Raw genomic sequence first — 15,400 nt, 5'->3', positions numbered from 1 at the left:
AATAAAAAAGCATTAAGAAAATTACTTACCTGAGTATTTTTTAAATTTAAGGCAGCCAAGGCTGGATTGAAAATCTACAGACCAGGAGTAAAACAGGATGATGAAAATTCTGGTGGCTGGTTTAGCTGGATATGGAGCTGGTCGGGTAGAAAAAAGGATGAAAAAAACCAAGAAGTAAAGGGTTCAAGTATGATAATTTACTGGTATTCTTTTTGTTACTAGGAATCTATTAGAGTCCTATGTACCTAGCAGTGGAACTTGTAAACAATTTGTTACTGTATGCATTTTCTCTTAGCCTTTTCTTTTGCTTATATACTTATTAATTGCATGTAACAGAGGTTATACAATTATACAACTCCTCCATAGTTCCTTCTGAGCTGTGTTTAATACAGTGGAAATTAATGGAATGTAAACAATTTTACTTGCATTAATTTTAAAATTTGCAAATTTTGTGAAATGTATGTTTGATATATGAGGCACCTAGTAAAGATTATGGAACATAGAAAGTTAATCACAAAGGCTGCTTCTGTTGTTAGCAAGATAAGAAATAGAATAGGTAAGGAAAAAATTATAAGAGCATTTTAAAGCATGCTTTAGATTTGCAAGACTTGGCTTTAAACCCAAGGATATTTTCTTTTGCTAATTCAGGACAGTAATGTTGACAGTATCTACTCTGTATTGTAGAGCTACCAAGCACAGAAAAGTGTAGAACAGTATTTGCATTTTTCAGATCTCTATACTCAGTTTAACTAACCTCTTGAAATGTGACAGGTCTTGAACAGCTGATGACACAGGAAGAGAAGGCTAAACTTTATGCAGCAATTGGATATAGTGAAACAGCTGTGGATCCAACCCTTCCAAAATCAGTAAGTCATAGCTGGCTGTATGGTGTAGCTTCATCTACTAAAAAAATCTACAAAGATGATAGGAAATCACTTTTAAATTACTTGAAGCTTTGTCTCTCTATTTGAATATTGCTCTGATACCTTTTAATGAAATTACTGCATGCCAGTTTTCTGCATCCTTAGATGCAGTTTTAGTATAGTGGTTACAAAGCTTACTTTTGGATATTCTTAAATAGTAAAGAATAAATTTTTACTTGCTCTAACAAGAATAGGATAATAAATGTAGTGTATTGTAGTTTAAATATTGAAGTATATTAATATATCATCTTAGAATATTCAAAAGCTTTTTAAGAAAATGCACTAGGGAATCTTGATAAAGAATCAGGAAGTGCACTGTAATCTAAAATATGAGTGATAGTAGATGAGGTAGAATAAGTGATTATATATTATATAAAGAAAGAGATGATTCAAGGATTTTACCGGGAAAGAGCAACATTTTGAACCATTCGGAGATGGTCTGATAAATCCTCTTATTGTATGATACCAAGGATGATATGATGAGCTGCTTTCTACCTCTGCATCAGAGGGTCTTTTTCACAAAATTTGGTAAAGATATAAAAGACTCATATTTGTGAGGATACTCTGCCTCTTTGTAGACTTTTACACCAGCTATGATACGAGCTATGCGCAAAAGCAGTAGTTTCAAACTTAGTTGTAGCTTTCATCTCTTCATAAGTTGTATCAAGATGGATATTAATGTATTTTATACTCCTATGTTGTTTTTTTTGGCATGTCTAGTATGAAGCCATGAAGTTCTCTGTGAACTTATTAAGCATGTCGATATCAATAAGAGAAAACACGCAAACTCCTCAGCTAATAGAATTTGCATTAACTGACTTGAGTACGGTATTTACCCAACGACCAGGTGCACAAGCAATAAGGTGAGCTTTCTCTATCAAACTGGTTTCGCCTCTCATGAAATGATGGTGATGACGATAGTAGGCATTTTAAGACTGTGTTATGATATTTAAGTGTCATTCCTTTTGCAGTCTGGAGTGAAGTTGTTCTGCGGCTGAGGGATAAATCATGGATACTCTTCCCATGATCAAATTCTCTGCATCTCCAGAGCTTTTTGTTCCAATATGGATATGCTCCTTTTTTTTTATTTTCAGTTTGTCATTGTTATGTGCAAACAATCCAGTTACAAATTTGTTATTTGCTTTGAAAAGTGACTGTTAAGTTTCCTTTTGAAACTTAACCTGAGCAGGGTGATCTTGTAACCACTTGTTTGTGGGCATTTAACATGATGGAAAAGTTCTTGTGTTCCCAGTTCACTTTTGGATTTGTGGAAAAAAGATGTAACTGATGATTTTTCCTTTGTTTTATGCTCTCAGTAGGTGAGTGAAAAGCATCTAGTGAAATATTTCAATTTTATTTCAAATGCACTTAAAAATTCTGGGAGAAGGTAACCCTCCTCTTTTAAACCTTGTTCCCTCTACTTTGAGATGAGTATAATATATGTATAATATTAAGATACTATTGATCTTGATTAGTTTTATGTTGAATTTTTTCTAAGGTTTTGCATCTGTGTTTTCTGTTGGTACTCTTGTGCATCTAAATGGCCCTGACAATCCTATTGTACTAAGAAAAAGTGAAAAAATAATACATTTTTTACAGTGAAATATTTTTCTTAGAGTGTTGGGAGATAAAAAAATCTTCAACTGAGAGCTGTTGCAGAGGTGGATAGCATTTTGGTGGAAAAAAAAATCCAAGATCCAAAAATTACTCTTGGAATAATTAGACAATTTATCTTTGTTTTTTTCGTTTCTCTGTGCCAGAACCATTTTGTCCCTTCTGTATGTCTGTTTCCCACTATAAATACACCTTCTAATTCCTGAAGTCACACTAAAGTATTCTCATTTGAATTTTGCAACTTTGCAGAATCTCTTAGCTGCCCTGACACCTGCTCTCATGAAAAGTATATGAAGGAAATAAGTTAGATGCCCTATTGTACTTAGACAGGGGCAGCTAATGGACACAAAAGATAATGAAATGGAAAACATATAACACAGAGATGTATGTATTAAATCCTTAGAATAAGCTGTTTATAGTTAAGGTAGGGTAGAAACATATTGTACTGGTTTGTTTTATTTTTTTTTCCATCTAATTTTTTATACTCTTTCCATGTAATTGTACTTAGCCAGATGGATATTGCATCTGAACAGTGTGCTTACATTTCTGTACAGGTTTGAAACAAAAATTGCCTCACTTGAAGTTACAGGCGTGTCTCAAGAAAAGTGTACACCCCGTCTCCTGTCTTCTCGAACAGCCTATTCAGATGACAATACCTCACTTTTAAGCATAATGTTTGAGACTAATCCTTTGGATGAGAAAGCAGATCAGAGGATTAGAATAGAATCACAACCACTGGAAATAGTATATGATGCAGTAAGTAAATATTTGAATAAGTTATAAATCGTCAAAAATCCTACTTAATAGTAAATTTACCTTATTTTTTAACAGATGACAGTAAATAACTTAGTGGATTTCTGTAGACCTCCAAAAGATGTACATTTAGAGCAATTGACATCGGCAACTCTGATGAAGCTTGAAGAATTCCGGGAAAAAACATCAACAGGCAAGTGCTGCATGCTCTTCTCACAGCACACTCAGACAAATTTTAGATTGTATGAGTGCTGAGTGTATCTTTATGGAGATGTGTGCATCCAAGTCATAGCTTTCTAACACCTAAATAAGGTGTTTACCACCTGCTCAGTTAGCACTATTTGCTATCATAATTTCATCTACATGATGCTTCTTTGAGGAGTGTCTATAGTGGTTCAGAAGAAATATGAAGAGCATATGTACTTAGCATATGTATTTTTAGCATATGTACCTTCCTAACACACCACCTAAATAGTTGAATTATTCTATCTTATTGCAGTATGTTTATTCTAGGTATTGAATAATTTAATGTTTATATCTCCTTTAACTTTAACAGTTTCTATTTGTAGAAATATTTGTGAAATATGCTCCAAAGCCATAGATAATCTTTCAGTATTTTTTACTCCATACAGAGTTAAAAGAGTTTGTTACATCTTCTGTTTTGTTCATCTGGTATGTAGAAGGCCTTAGTTATTTAATACTCCTGAAATACTGATTCTGAGATATTAATCTTCTAAGTTAACATCTGAAACCTTTTCAGATTTCTTGTTTCTCAGGAAATTATGCCTTTGTATAGATGTTTTTGATTTTCTGACTTCCTTGATGAATATTGGTTTTGATTTGGATTGACTCAGTTCAAGGTCTATAAACTGTATTTATCTGCTTTCCAGCTCATCAGTTTTATAGCTGTTACACTAGTTTTCATTTCATCCTGCTTATCTGTAGAGATCTTGTATTTTAAGACATGAATGTAAGTCCTGAGTACTGTGAAGACTGACACTGAGATCTGTAGACTTAATTTGTTCCAGTAAGGATGTCTGAGGCTTTTTAAATCAGAGATGTGTCCAGCACAGTGTCCTGTTTCTGTGGATGGGAGTGGATGCAGAGGGGAGATATTATATATAAATTATTTTTAAAAGGAAAAAAAAAATAGCTGTTTTCTTAAACCTCTTATAATTTCATAACCTATTAATAATTAAATTGTAAATATAAAAAATCTGCATACTGAAGATTTAAGAAAACTCAAGCAAAAAGTTTATTTGATTACTTCTATCAGGCTAGTATTGGGAGAGAAATCAAGCATCAATAGTATTTTTATTCATTAGTTCTTCTTTGAGTGAACTGTTTAATTAAGGACTAATATCAGATTAACCAGAATTATCAGCTTCCTTGTCTTTTCTTTCAGAAATTTCTTGAGCAATATTGACTATATTGATACAACAGTTCATTGTTGATTTCTGAGATGAAATTTTAAATTTGCTTTATATATAATATGCTTGGTTCTCTGCTCATTAGCAACAAAAATAGTGGTGTTGATCATAATTAATATTTTGTGAAAATACGAAATCGTCCTCTGTGTTTATTCCAGTTGATCATATCATTGCTGTAGAGGTATATCCAATACTGTTTATACCCGCACAAGAATGCCATGTTGTCCAGAGTAACCTAAAACCTTGTTCCAGTCACAAATGAAAAATTTGATAATAATGTCTCAAAATATGCAGTACATTGCTTGTAAAATCTTGTCTGAGTTTCAGAGAATTGCCAGTGAAAAAAGATTTGATCTGCAGAATATTCTGATGCAGGAGACTATGCTAAGCTCAGAGGTAGAATAAGAAAAGTGGAAACATAGAAGTATAATTAATATGTTCAGACCTGCAGTCCTCAAGAATGAGTTCTTAACACTTTTCTTTGAAGCAATAGAAGGTAGCTGAAAAATGTAGGGGAACTGTGAACTGCAAAATAGAAGGAACTTGCTACACTGGAGTAGTTATGATTTTCAGCATGAAAAAACATTAAAAAAGCTTGGTTTACCAGAACTCAGTTTGTGGATTCTACTACATTTTTTCCCAAATAAAAGAAACGAGAAAATATTTACTTGACCTTTCTACATCACTCAAATTCAGCTAGCCAGTGCAAACTGATAAAATCCTGCTCTTCTTGTTACTCCAAGTTGTTTTGTCTTGCAAATCCTGAAATGTAGTTGTCATCCAGTGCTTTACTGACTAGCCTAGCTCTCCTCTGACAGGGCAACCTTTGATAATGTAGCAGATTTAATTGTTTTCTTACCAGTGGATGTGTTTACTGTCATGTTGTTATCTTCATAATTCATTGTCTCTACTTCTGTGATCATCAGCTTGTTGTAAACAGTAGATATTTAATGAGTTGTGGCTACATCATAAGGCAATTTCCAGATCTAACTTGGAGCAATACCATTCATTCTTCAGCTGAGCAAAAAAGCAGTATTTGATCACAAATCTTATGCATATCTGATTTTCCCAACTAATTGCATGATTTTTGAACTTAATGTTTGTAAGATCATATATTTGCATATCTTTAGTGTCTCAAGATGGAGATGTTTGTCAGCATTTAGTGTAAACCTGTGTATCTCAGTATCAAAAAACACTAACAGTTTGGCTAGTGTAGTTGGGTACTCAAAAATAAGAAATTCTAGAGTAATTAGATTTGTGAATCTATGGAACATAGTGGGTTAATTCAGTAATTTCAGAGTTGCAGTTCACATTCCAGTTCTTCTCTAATTTCATCTCTGCTCAGTGGGAAGTATTTTTGAGTTTGCATATGTCACATTGTTGTCTATACTTGTCGCACTATTTCCTATCATCGTTTCATCTACTTGATGCTTGTTTAAGCACTGTCTATAATGAATGAAAGAAGAAATATGAAGAGCATATGTACCTTAGTTATTTAGCATATAGAGTTTGATTAAAATTAGATCTGATTTTCTTTTTGTCACTTTCTTTTAATCCTACAGGTTCTGTATGAATTTCTTTTGTTTGTTTGTATTTAATAATTGTACTGTTTTTTCAGGATTGTTGTATATTATTGAAACCCAGAAAGTTCTTGATCTCAAAATAAACCTCATGGCTTCATACATCATTGTTCCACAAAAAGGATTCTATGACCATACATCAAATTTACTGCTGCTGGATCTTGGTAGCTTTAAAGTATGTATTTACGTAATAACGTAATTTACCGAAAATAATCATTCAGCTTTTTACCTGATTTACAGTTTCTTAATTTGAGTTTCATGGTCATGAACAGTACCATAGTACTTACTCTTACTCTTACAAGAGTGAGAGTACCTCTTGCAGTGTATTTATTAAGTATTTATTTTAAAGTGCTTTGTAGTCAAGGCAAAAGTTACTGAACTCTTCTCAGCCGATTTGTTCTGTGCAAAAGAATTGCTAGAAAATACTCCTTCCCTAGCAAGAAACTACTGTTGATAATACTTTGGACTGTTATGTGGAAAATGTCTAGTAATTTTTTACATTGCCTTACAATATAAAATAGTGAACTTCTTTGTTACATGATTAAATGGTATTCTCATTTTTCATATTATTATTACTTACCCTTTAATCACTGAATTTACTTTAAAATGAGGAAAGTAAACATACTGGCAATTTTTAAGATAATTTGGATTAGATTGAGGGTGTGTTTGAGATAATGATTTATTTTTTTGACTTTTCCCTTGCATAAGGTATGTAAAATTCTAATTTATCACTATAAAAAAGGAATATACTTTGAAATAAAATAGAAGAGACTTTATTATTAGCGGTCTTCTTCTTACTCAGTGATGAACTTGTGTACTTCAGGATAAGTGATCTTACATGCATGTAGGCAATTTACTTTTTATTTACTTGTATTCTGGGTAAAATTGGTTCTGCCACTTAGTATCTGTTTAGATTGCTGTCTGCTTTTTAGCAAAAATTTGTTTCAAATCCTAAGATCTTGCTAATGAGAATAAGTTTTCTATGTAATTTCCACATAATTACTTCTGAACGTGTGATTTCAGCTTGAATTATAGAACAGTTTGGCTTGGAAGAGACCTTTAAAGGTCATTGAGTTTAACCTCACTGCAATGAGCAGAGACATCTTTAACTAGATCAGGTTCCTCAGCCACCTGTCCATCCTGACCTTGAATGTTCCCAGGGGTGGGTGTACACCTCCTCTCTGGACAACTTGTGCCAGTGTCATACCACTTTAATTTTAAGAAAATTCCTTATATCTAGTCTATATCTACTCTTAGTTTTAAGGTGTTACCCCTTGAATTGTCAGACCAAGTCCTGGTAAAGTCTGTTACCATCTTTCTTTTTGGCCCATTCTAAATACTGAAAGGCTGCTGAAAAGTCTCCTCAGAGCCTTCTCTTCTTCAGGCTGAATAGCACCAGCTCTCTCTGCCTTTTCCTTAGAGGAGATGTGTTCTGCTCCCTTGGCTATAGGACTGGTGCTCCAGATCCCTTCCTAGCTCTTTTGCCCTTCTCAGGACATATTCCAGCACCCTAATGTCTGTGTTGCTGTGCGGAACCCCAAATAAAGTATAGTATTCAAGCTGCAGCCTCGCCAGTGCCAAGTACAGGGGAACGAACAATCCCTCCCCTTGTTCTGCTGGCCACACTATTGCTTTTGGCCACCTGGGTACTCACTGGCTCTCATTCAGATGGCTGTCAATCAGCTTGACCTGCTGCTCTCCTCCCTGAGCTATGTCACTAAGCAGAGGGATTCTCTGCTTAGGCACACCTCCCACAGGTGTGCTCACTGCTGCTGTCTGGTGTTGGCATAAGAGTCAGACACATCCTGCAGCCTGGCACCTGGGTGGCAGCATGTTCCCACCAGAGCTCTGATTAGGTGCATCAGTCGTGCTGATGATTTGGTAATGGGCTGCTGCAGTCCAACTGCAGGTCTGTGCAATAGGTCATGTTTAAAAAGAATGTGTTGGATTGCTTCAGAAAGTAGAATTAGTGAAGAAGCTTACTCTGTGGATACTAAAAATTCTGTGATTTGGTTGTAAATCCAAGTTATTTCAGTGACAGATAATTTCACTAGCTCTTCTGAGTATTAGTCATTTGTGGGCAGTTTGTAGGGTTGGTACTTTGTAGTTGTTTGTGTGCTTGAAACAGCCTCCTAATAGCCTATTTCCCTTTCCACCCCACACAAGATTACTCTTGAAAGTGTCACATAGAAGAACACATTTCAAATGTAGACTTCAGTGTGTGTGGCATTTTTTTCCTAAAGTGGATGAGTAATTTTTGTAGTGAATGTGACTCCTAGGTTGGTTCCTCTGATTTAATAGAATTTAGAAATACCATAAGAAAATACCAGAGAAAATTTAGTTGCCTGTCAGGATATGATTCGTAGTTCTGTATTCACTTCGACTGACATATGCTTAAGTGAGAAGTGGGTCGTTTGTTGAATGAGAATGTTTAACACAAAACAAACAATCTTTTCCCCCAGTTGCATACTGGAAAAGATCAAGCCCCAGGAGGAAAAATGGCATGTAAAATTAAAACTGTGCCTCAGTAGATAAATAGGGTTATTAATTTAGTCATTCTGAATTTGCATCTCCAAGTTATTTTTAACATGAAAGTTACAATGGACTTAGAGTCCAGCAGTACTGAAAAATAAATGCTGTGTCTTAGATGCTAGTTTTTCAACCTCTTTTAGTTCCTTTGAATATTGCCTGGGTTTGACAAAACCAAATATGAATCCAAAATTATTAGACGTGTAAGGATGACGACAGACACATTTCATCAGAGATGAACATCAGGGAGGATACATACAAATGTGAAATACCAGAGAAGTATGGGTGTCCCAGAGCTGAATCAAAGGACTATTGACTGATACTAAAGGAAAGACATTGATGATGAACAGTCCAAATCATCTTTTCCTCTCTAATGTGTCACAGCTGAATTCAACAGAGTTCAGAAATACCTTTCACGTGTCTGAGTTGCTTAATGCAGTAACATTTTATATATAAAAATTCTGAATGATTATTCTACTGATTAAAAAGGGTTTGAGATTTTATACTTTGGAGTATAAGTCACTTATTGAAGAAAATTATTCTGTACATAGTATATAATATATTTTAATTTGCTTTTTGTTCCTTTCTTTGTGGAAGAAATGGTGTTAATACTCTGATTTTTGTTTTGGTGCAGTCTAGAAATTTTAGATATTTGCTGTGCTGTGACAGTTGTAAGACTGTGGTCTATAGTGAGGACTGATTAATTTGTTATGGTAGGAACAAGTATTTATAGAATTAGTGCCCTGAATATTTCTGAAATTAATTTATACTTTTTTTTTACATATTTTAAGATGGCAAGCAAAAGTCGTTCTGATTTATCAAAAATCAAAGTAGGGCAAACCTCAATTGAAGATATAATGTCCAGAGCTTATGACAGTTTTGATGTCCAGCTCAGTAGCATGCAGTTACTGTACAGCAAACATGGTAAGTATTCATGAAAGTAATCTTGCTTTATATGACTGAATACAATGTGATGGTGGTTGTGCCTCATATTTGTAGCTGAAGCAGTGGATAATCTTTTGGAATGTACTTCTCCAAACATAAGTGTTCTAAATTCAGTACTATCAACATACAATGAATTTCCAAAACATACCTTTAGGACTTCAGTTCCAATTTTAGCAAATTCATAATAAAATTCCTTTTGTTGAATACATCTCATTTGATTTGTTGCATAGTGAGTGTAAGACTGTAATTACTTCCTTTATGGTGTTTTCCTTCAATGCCTTTGCTTTTCTCCAGACTTAAAGCAGAATCCACAAGTAGTTGTAGGTTTGATCATTTTTTTTGAGGGTAAGGAAAGAATGTGAATTGAACTACTTCAATAAGTTATCAAAGGAAACTTTAGTATTTTGGGAACTAGCAACATAGAGTCAATCAGAGACTTTTTAATAATTTAATTCCTAATCTTTTGGGTTTAATTCAATTTAATGATTTAACTCTCCAGGGTAGAATACAGAGCCTAAACTCCCAGTACTACACGTGTTAAGAATTCGGTCCTGGGAAGTCTACCCCATGGATGCTGTAGCTGTGAAGATGAGAGTAGGAGAAATCATTAATTAGTCTTGTATGTCCAAAGTTCAGAGGTATAAATACATCTGTTGATAGAACTATAAAAGAGATCGTGACACCTGAATTTTTAGGAATATGTACTAATATCAGATACTTGAATTCTGTGATGTGTACTGAGAAGGAATCTCAGTATTTAAAGTAGGTTTTCTCTGCTCTTGTAGATGAGAACTGGCGAGAAGCTCGGAAACTGAAAAACTCATCTCAGTGTATCTTGCAGCCCTTGGATGTCAACCTGGAATTTAGCAGGGCTATGGTTGTTACAGATGCAAGAATGCCCAGGTATGTATTTTCCCAATTTTGAAATTTTATGGTAAACTACTTTTTTGAGGGGAAAAAGAGGAAAAAATAAGGATCTGGTTATACCTGTGCACTTTTACATTGGCTATATTTAAATATTGAAAGTAAAATACATTTATCTAGAAAAATAGAAAATAAATTAAAATAAGTTTTCAGATACCAAAGAGGTGATAGAATGTTGCAGTAGTATGCTTAAAATATTTAAAGATTTTTATTAAAGACAATTAAGATTTTACTACCTCTTCTAATTCAGTCTTCCTAATAGCTGCATTTCAGTTCTCATTGAAAATACCAGGGAGCTAAAAATCTGAATTTAAAATCAGTTCTATAAATACCAAAAATATTTTGAAAAATAATGGGCTGTCATACTCCCTCTCTTGTGACTTGGCTTATTGTTCTAGTTAGTTTACCTGCTGTGGAAACAGCTCTTAATGCCTTGCATTTGCACTTAGGGTTGTTTAGTGGAATCATTTTAGTTATAGAAATTGTACCAATCAGAAGAAAATAATTAGTACTGTTAATAACGATCAGTGATTGCATGATGTAATGCTGCCACCTTCTGGAAACCTGGGAGGCCAGATTTTGAATTTTGATGCTTACAAAACATCTTAATGTTTTCCCTCCTTACTTTTTCTCTGTTGAAGATGGTCAAATAAGGGGAATGCAATTCACAGGAATCTTCTTATGTTAGAAAGTGAGATTTCATTTCTATGGTCATATAACAGAACGACATATTTTTAATGTAGGTTTGCAATTCACATCTCTCAAAAATTATATTGGTATAACTTGGATTAAGGGGTGTCTTCTCTTAATGTGTACACGTCCTGCAGTATTGCAGTACTACCTGTCTGACTGTCTTGGCTACCTTATGTACTTTGGCAGTTCATGTGTCAAACAGATTCGGGAAAATTCCTGCGTAATTTTTCTCTATATCGCATTGGCCACGAATGATGAACGTTAACTGTAGTTTTTGTGTCAGCAAGAATCCCCTAAACTTTAGTAAAAATTTTAGCATAGTTGAATAGGGTTAAGTATATAGTTTAGTTGAATATTATGCTCACATCAGTTACATATACATATATATAAATATATTTTTAATGTACATGTATCTGTTCCTTTATATTTCAGTTTTTATAAGCGTACTGTCATGTAAACCCAATATTATATTTTTCCGGGGTTTTTAAATTAATGTTTGGAACTGCTTGCATAGAACAGCATAGTTCTATGAGAAAAATGAGTGGAAAGATGTTGCTTTTACAGCAAAACCTACCACCAGAATTGTTGTTTAATGTAGTAGATGTTTACAAATTAGTTCTTAGTTTGGAAGCCCCCTGCTTTATATTTAGTCATCTGAAAAGCAAATGATTGGGTGTCTCTATTTTTGATTCTTTGATTTTATGTCTTTCAATGACCATTAAACTCATTTGAATTCCTTGCAATTTTCTTGTTCAAAAAAGTAATGAATTTACTAGGCTTTGTCCTGACTTTGTTTAGAAAGGCACATTTCTATATTGCTACCTTTAGGAGAATGCTAATTTAAGTAATTTTGGTAATGACTGCTGGATCAAAGGATTTTCAATGTTTATCTCTGTTATCATCTACTTATACTTCCTAATCATTAAAATAGACTTTCATTCTGGTTGGATGTGAATATCTGCATTTGTTTCATTTCTGGTAATAGGATGCTCCTTATGGTTTCTGTTACTTGAAATTTGGAAGCACTAATGTGATTCTAGCACTAATTCTGTAGTTTTACAGCCTGTGTAAGGTTTTATATTTTTTTGATATTTGTTTTATCCTGTAGTATGGTCCCTCCACTTTCTGGAAGAGGTGTCTGAGAGTCTGTCATACGGTTTTTGAAGGTGTATGAAGAAAGTATTAGAATAGCAATATTAAGAGCATCCTATTTAATAATATTCATTATAAACACAATAAAAATTCCAGTTTGAAGGAATGTACAGATTTGCAGCTTTGATGGTGGCATTCTTTTAACATTTCTTTCTGACCACAACCAGACTGAACTTGAAGGAAGTTTCTGCAGATTTCCTCATTAGTTGAAGCACTTACCTTCTCTGTGCCTCAGTCTCTGCAAATGGGGTGTAATTGATTCTCCATATGGAGGTTTCCAAACCTTAAAAGCTTTTGTTTAAAGAGCAGTGTAGAGAGCCCAGATTATTTGCATTTGTCTGCTTTGTATCTGCTGAGTGCCTTCCTTTAACTGTATGGACTGTCTGTTGTACAGACACTTATGAAAAATGTCTTGACAATGTACACAAATTTTTTTTGAGAGGTTTAAGTGCAATGAAGGTGAGAATTGCTATTGTGTATTTAATTGCTATTGCTCCTCCAACAACTGAGGAGCACAGAGGAGGGAGAGGTCCTTCAAACCTGGTAGTTACACATCTACCTTAACCGTCTCCATAATAATAAAATAACAAAAAAGGAAAAAGAAAAGAAAAAAAAAAAAAAGGAAAAGTCTAAATCTCTCTCTGACAGAACTGGAATTAAGAATTAGAACAGTAGTTGAGAATTAATCCTGTAAGTTAAGGATGTGAAGAAATTAATAAAACTGTTTTCTGTCACAGTTTAACATGTACAATTTTGTGCTTCCTTAAGTGTCAGAAACTGTTTCTTCAGATACTCTCATAGTATCAAAGTTAGCTGAGATGGGTTGAAAATATGGAGCTTTTTATTCTCGCATCTTCTTCAGTCTTTAAATTTTATGCCACTTTGAAGATTCAGGTGTGAGTTAAGCACATCAAAAGTGGAAGGAAGTAGCTTGTCTTGTTCCTTACACAGTATGCATCTGGTGCTCCCTGTTACCTGTTGAACAGACCTCTTTATCTTTTCTAACTAGAAGTTGTAATAAAAACACAATATGTTCTTTGAGCAAATTTTCTGCTTGCTTCTGTTACACTCACTTGTATGAAAAACAAAGTAGTGCTTTAAATCTTTAAAAACTCATTGTGCATGTTTGATGTGATTCTACTTTTTTGTCCAAATGGTATTCTATTACACTTAAAATATGTTTTACTGTTTTAATTCTTAAAGATGATTATTTTATTCTTTTATACCCTGTATGGCTATATGTTTCTTCTTTTGTTAAATATCTAGACTACTGCTGTAGTGGGCTTAACTATACATGAGTTCTAGGAAGTGTTCTGTATTCTTTTTTTGATCTTTTGAGCCCTAAACATTCACATGCAAAAAACATCTCCGCCTTCTCTTCTATAAAAGACTGTGTAAAAGTTCAGTTATGTGATTTATTTTAAGTAATTAAATTAAATGCATGAACATGAGGGGGCAATTTCTGATTGTAAGGAAACTGTGCCTTACGTAACCAAACTAGAAGTGGTTATCAGTAGGATTTGTAGTCCTGATCCACAAAACTTTGTAGCAAATGGAATATCAACGACACTACTAAGTGGATAGTTGCTGATATATATATATATATATATATATATATATATATATATATATATATATATATATATAAACACATAATACATGCAATGGTTAGATGAAGAATTTTTGGACCCAGAGGACTTCAGTGTTTTTCAGAAGAAAAATAATGTGAAGTTTTATTGAAATCATTTTAAGATTATTAACTGTGGAACTTTTGATGTTGTTCTTTAAAAAATAGGTTCAAACTGTCAGGACAGTTGCCTTTACTTTCTATCCAAATATCAGACCAGAAGGTGACAAGTATCTTGGAGCTAATTGATAGCATTCCTAAGCCGGAAGGTGCGCTTGCTACCAGTTCTCCTCCAAAAATGACTGAGGTAAGCTTTTTAAGAGATTTCATTAAAAACTATAAGAAAACTATCAAAAAAATCAGAAAAAAACCTTCTTGATATTAGCTTCTTGATATTCCAGTTTTGAAAGGTTCACAAAAAGTGATGAACAAGTGTTGACTTCATGCCTCTTGAAAAATTTAGCTTTTTCTCTAAAGCTGTAGAAAATTTTCTTGCTGTTGAGTTAGTTGATTATTGAACTTTAGCCCATAATTATGAAATAGTTGTCAAGTGCTTGGATTTAAAATAGAAGCCCTCAGAGTTTTACTATTATGGGAATTAATTAGTAGTTCATAATAATCTTGACTAATAAGCATACTCAGTTTTGTTGAGGATTCGTTTAATTGTACCTTCAAATGTATCATAATGCTGCAGAATTTAGATTCAACTGTTTTGTTTAGTGAAGAAAACATTAAAATGCTGGAATTTTTGAAGTTCAAGCATTATGTCATGTTATATGAGAGTTTCAAAAGTCAAACAATAAATACACACTATCTGTTTTATAAACAATGCATGCCTGGTAAAAGTAGTAGTTTTTTTTTTCAGCTGACCTCAGTGCTTTTCCCGTTTCAAGTCCTTTACACAGTATAGCTCAGGGGTGGAAGTTTTCCCTTGCACTTGTATCAGTTAGGAGTTTGGAGAGTGGTTCTTGCTCTTTTGCCACCCCCTTTCCTTGGTGAAAATGGTTTGGCTCACTGTTTTATAAATTCTTTAAAACAGAAGTGTTTCCCCTTCTTATTTTTCCTGAAAAATGTATTTCACCTTTTGAGCTGTTCTTAACAAAACTAGGAGATTAACTCATAGTTACTAATTTTTGACATGACTAGTCTTTGTGATCTGGCTATGTTTAATGCATGTGTAAAGCAGTCCTCTTATTAGAATGTATGTAAACTCTTTTAAAAGTCAAAGAC

The 15,400-nt window shown here is 33.7% G+C and overlaps 1 protein-coding gene across 1 annotated transcript in view; it reads left to right on the top strand.

The window, feature by feature from the left end:
• The window catches only part of VPS13A (vacuolar protein sorting 13 homolog A), a 107,538-nt gene that overhangs the window by 20,676 nt on the left and 71,462 nt on the right, over positions 1-15,400 (top strand). Inside the window, exons 15-23 of the mRNA XM_058823752.1 lie at positions 52-187; positions 772-866; positions 1,644-1,786; positions 3,092-3,293; positions 3,369-3,483; positions 6,339-6,475; positions 9,621-9,753; positions 10,560-10,677; positions 14,339-14,477. Of these exons, the coding sequence (XP_058679735.1) occupies positions 52-187; positions 772-866; positions 1,644-1,786; positions 3,092-3,293; positions 3,369-3,483; positions 6,339-6,475; positions 9,621-9,753; positions 10,560-10,677; positions 14,339-14,477 (1,218 nt within the window). The remainder of the gene's footprint in view (positions 1-51; positions 188-771; positions 867-1,643; positions 1,787-3,091; positions 3,294-3,368; positions 3,484-6,338; positions 6,476-9,620; positions 9,754-10,559; positions 10,678-14,338; positions 14,478-15,400) is intronic.

This window comes from Ammospiza caudacuta, chromosome Z, assembly GCF_027887145.1.
Source record: "Ammospiza caudacuta isolate bAmmCau1 chromosome Z, bAmmCau1.pri, whole genome shotgun sequence".
NCBI classification, from domain to species: Eukaryota; Metazoa; Chordata; class Aves; order Passeriformes; family Passerellidae; genus Ammospiza; species Ammospiza caudacuta.
Note: the sequence above shows the minus strand (reverse complement) of the source record. Positions and strands in the feature narration are given on the sequence as shown.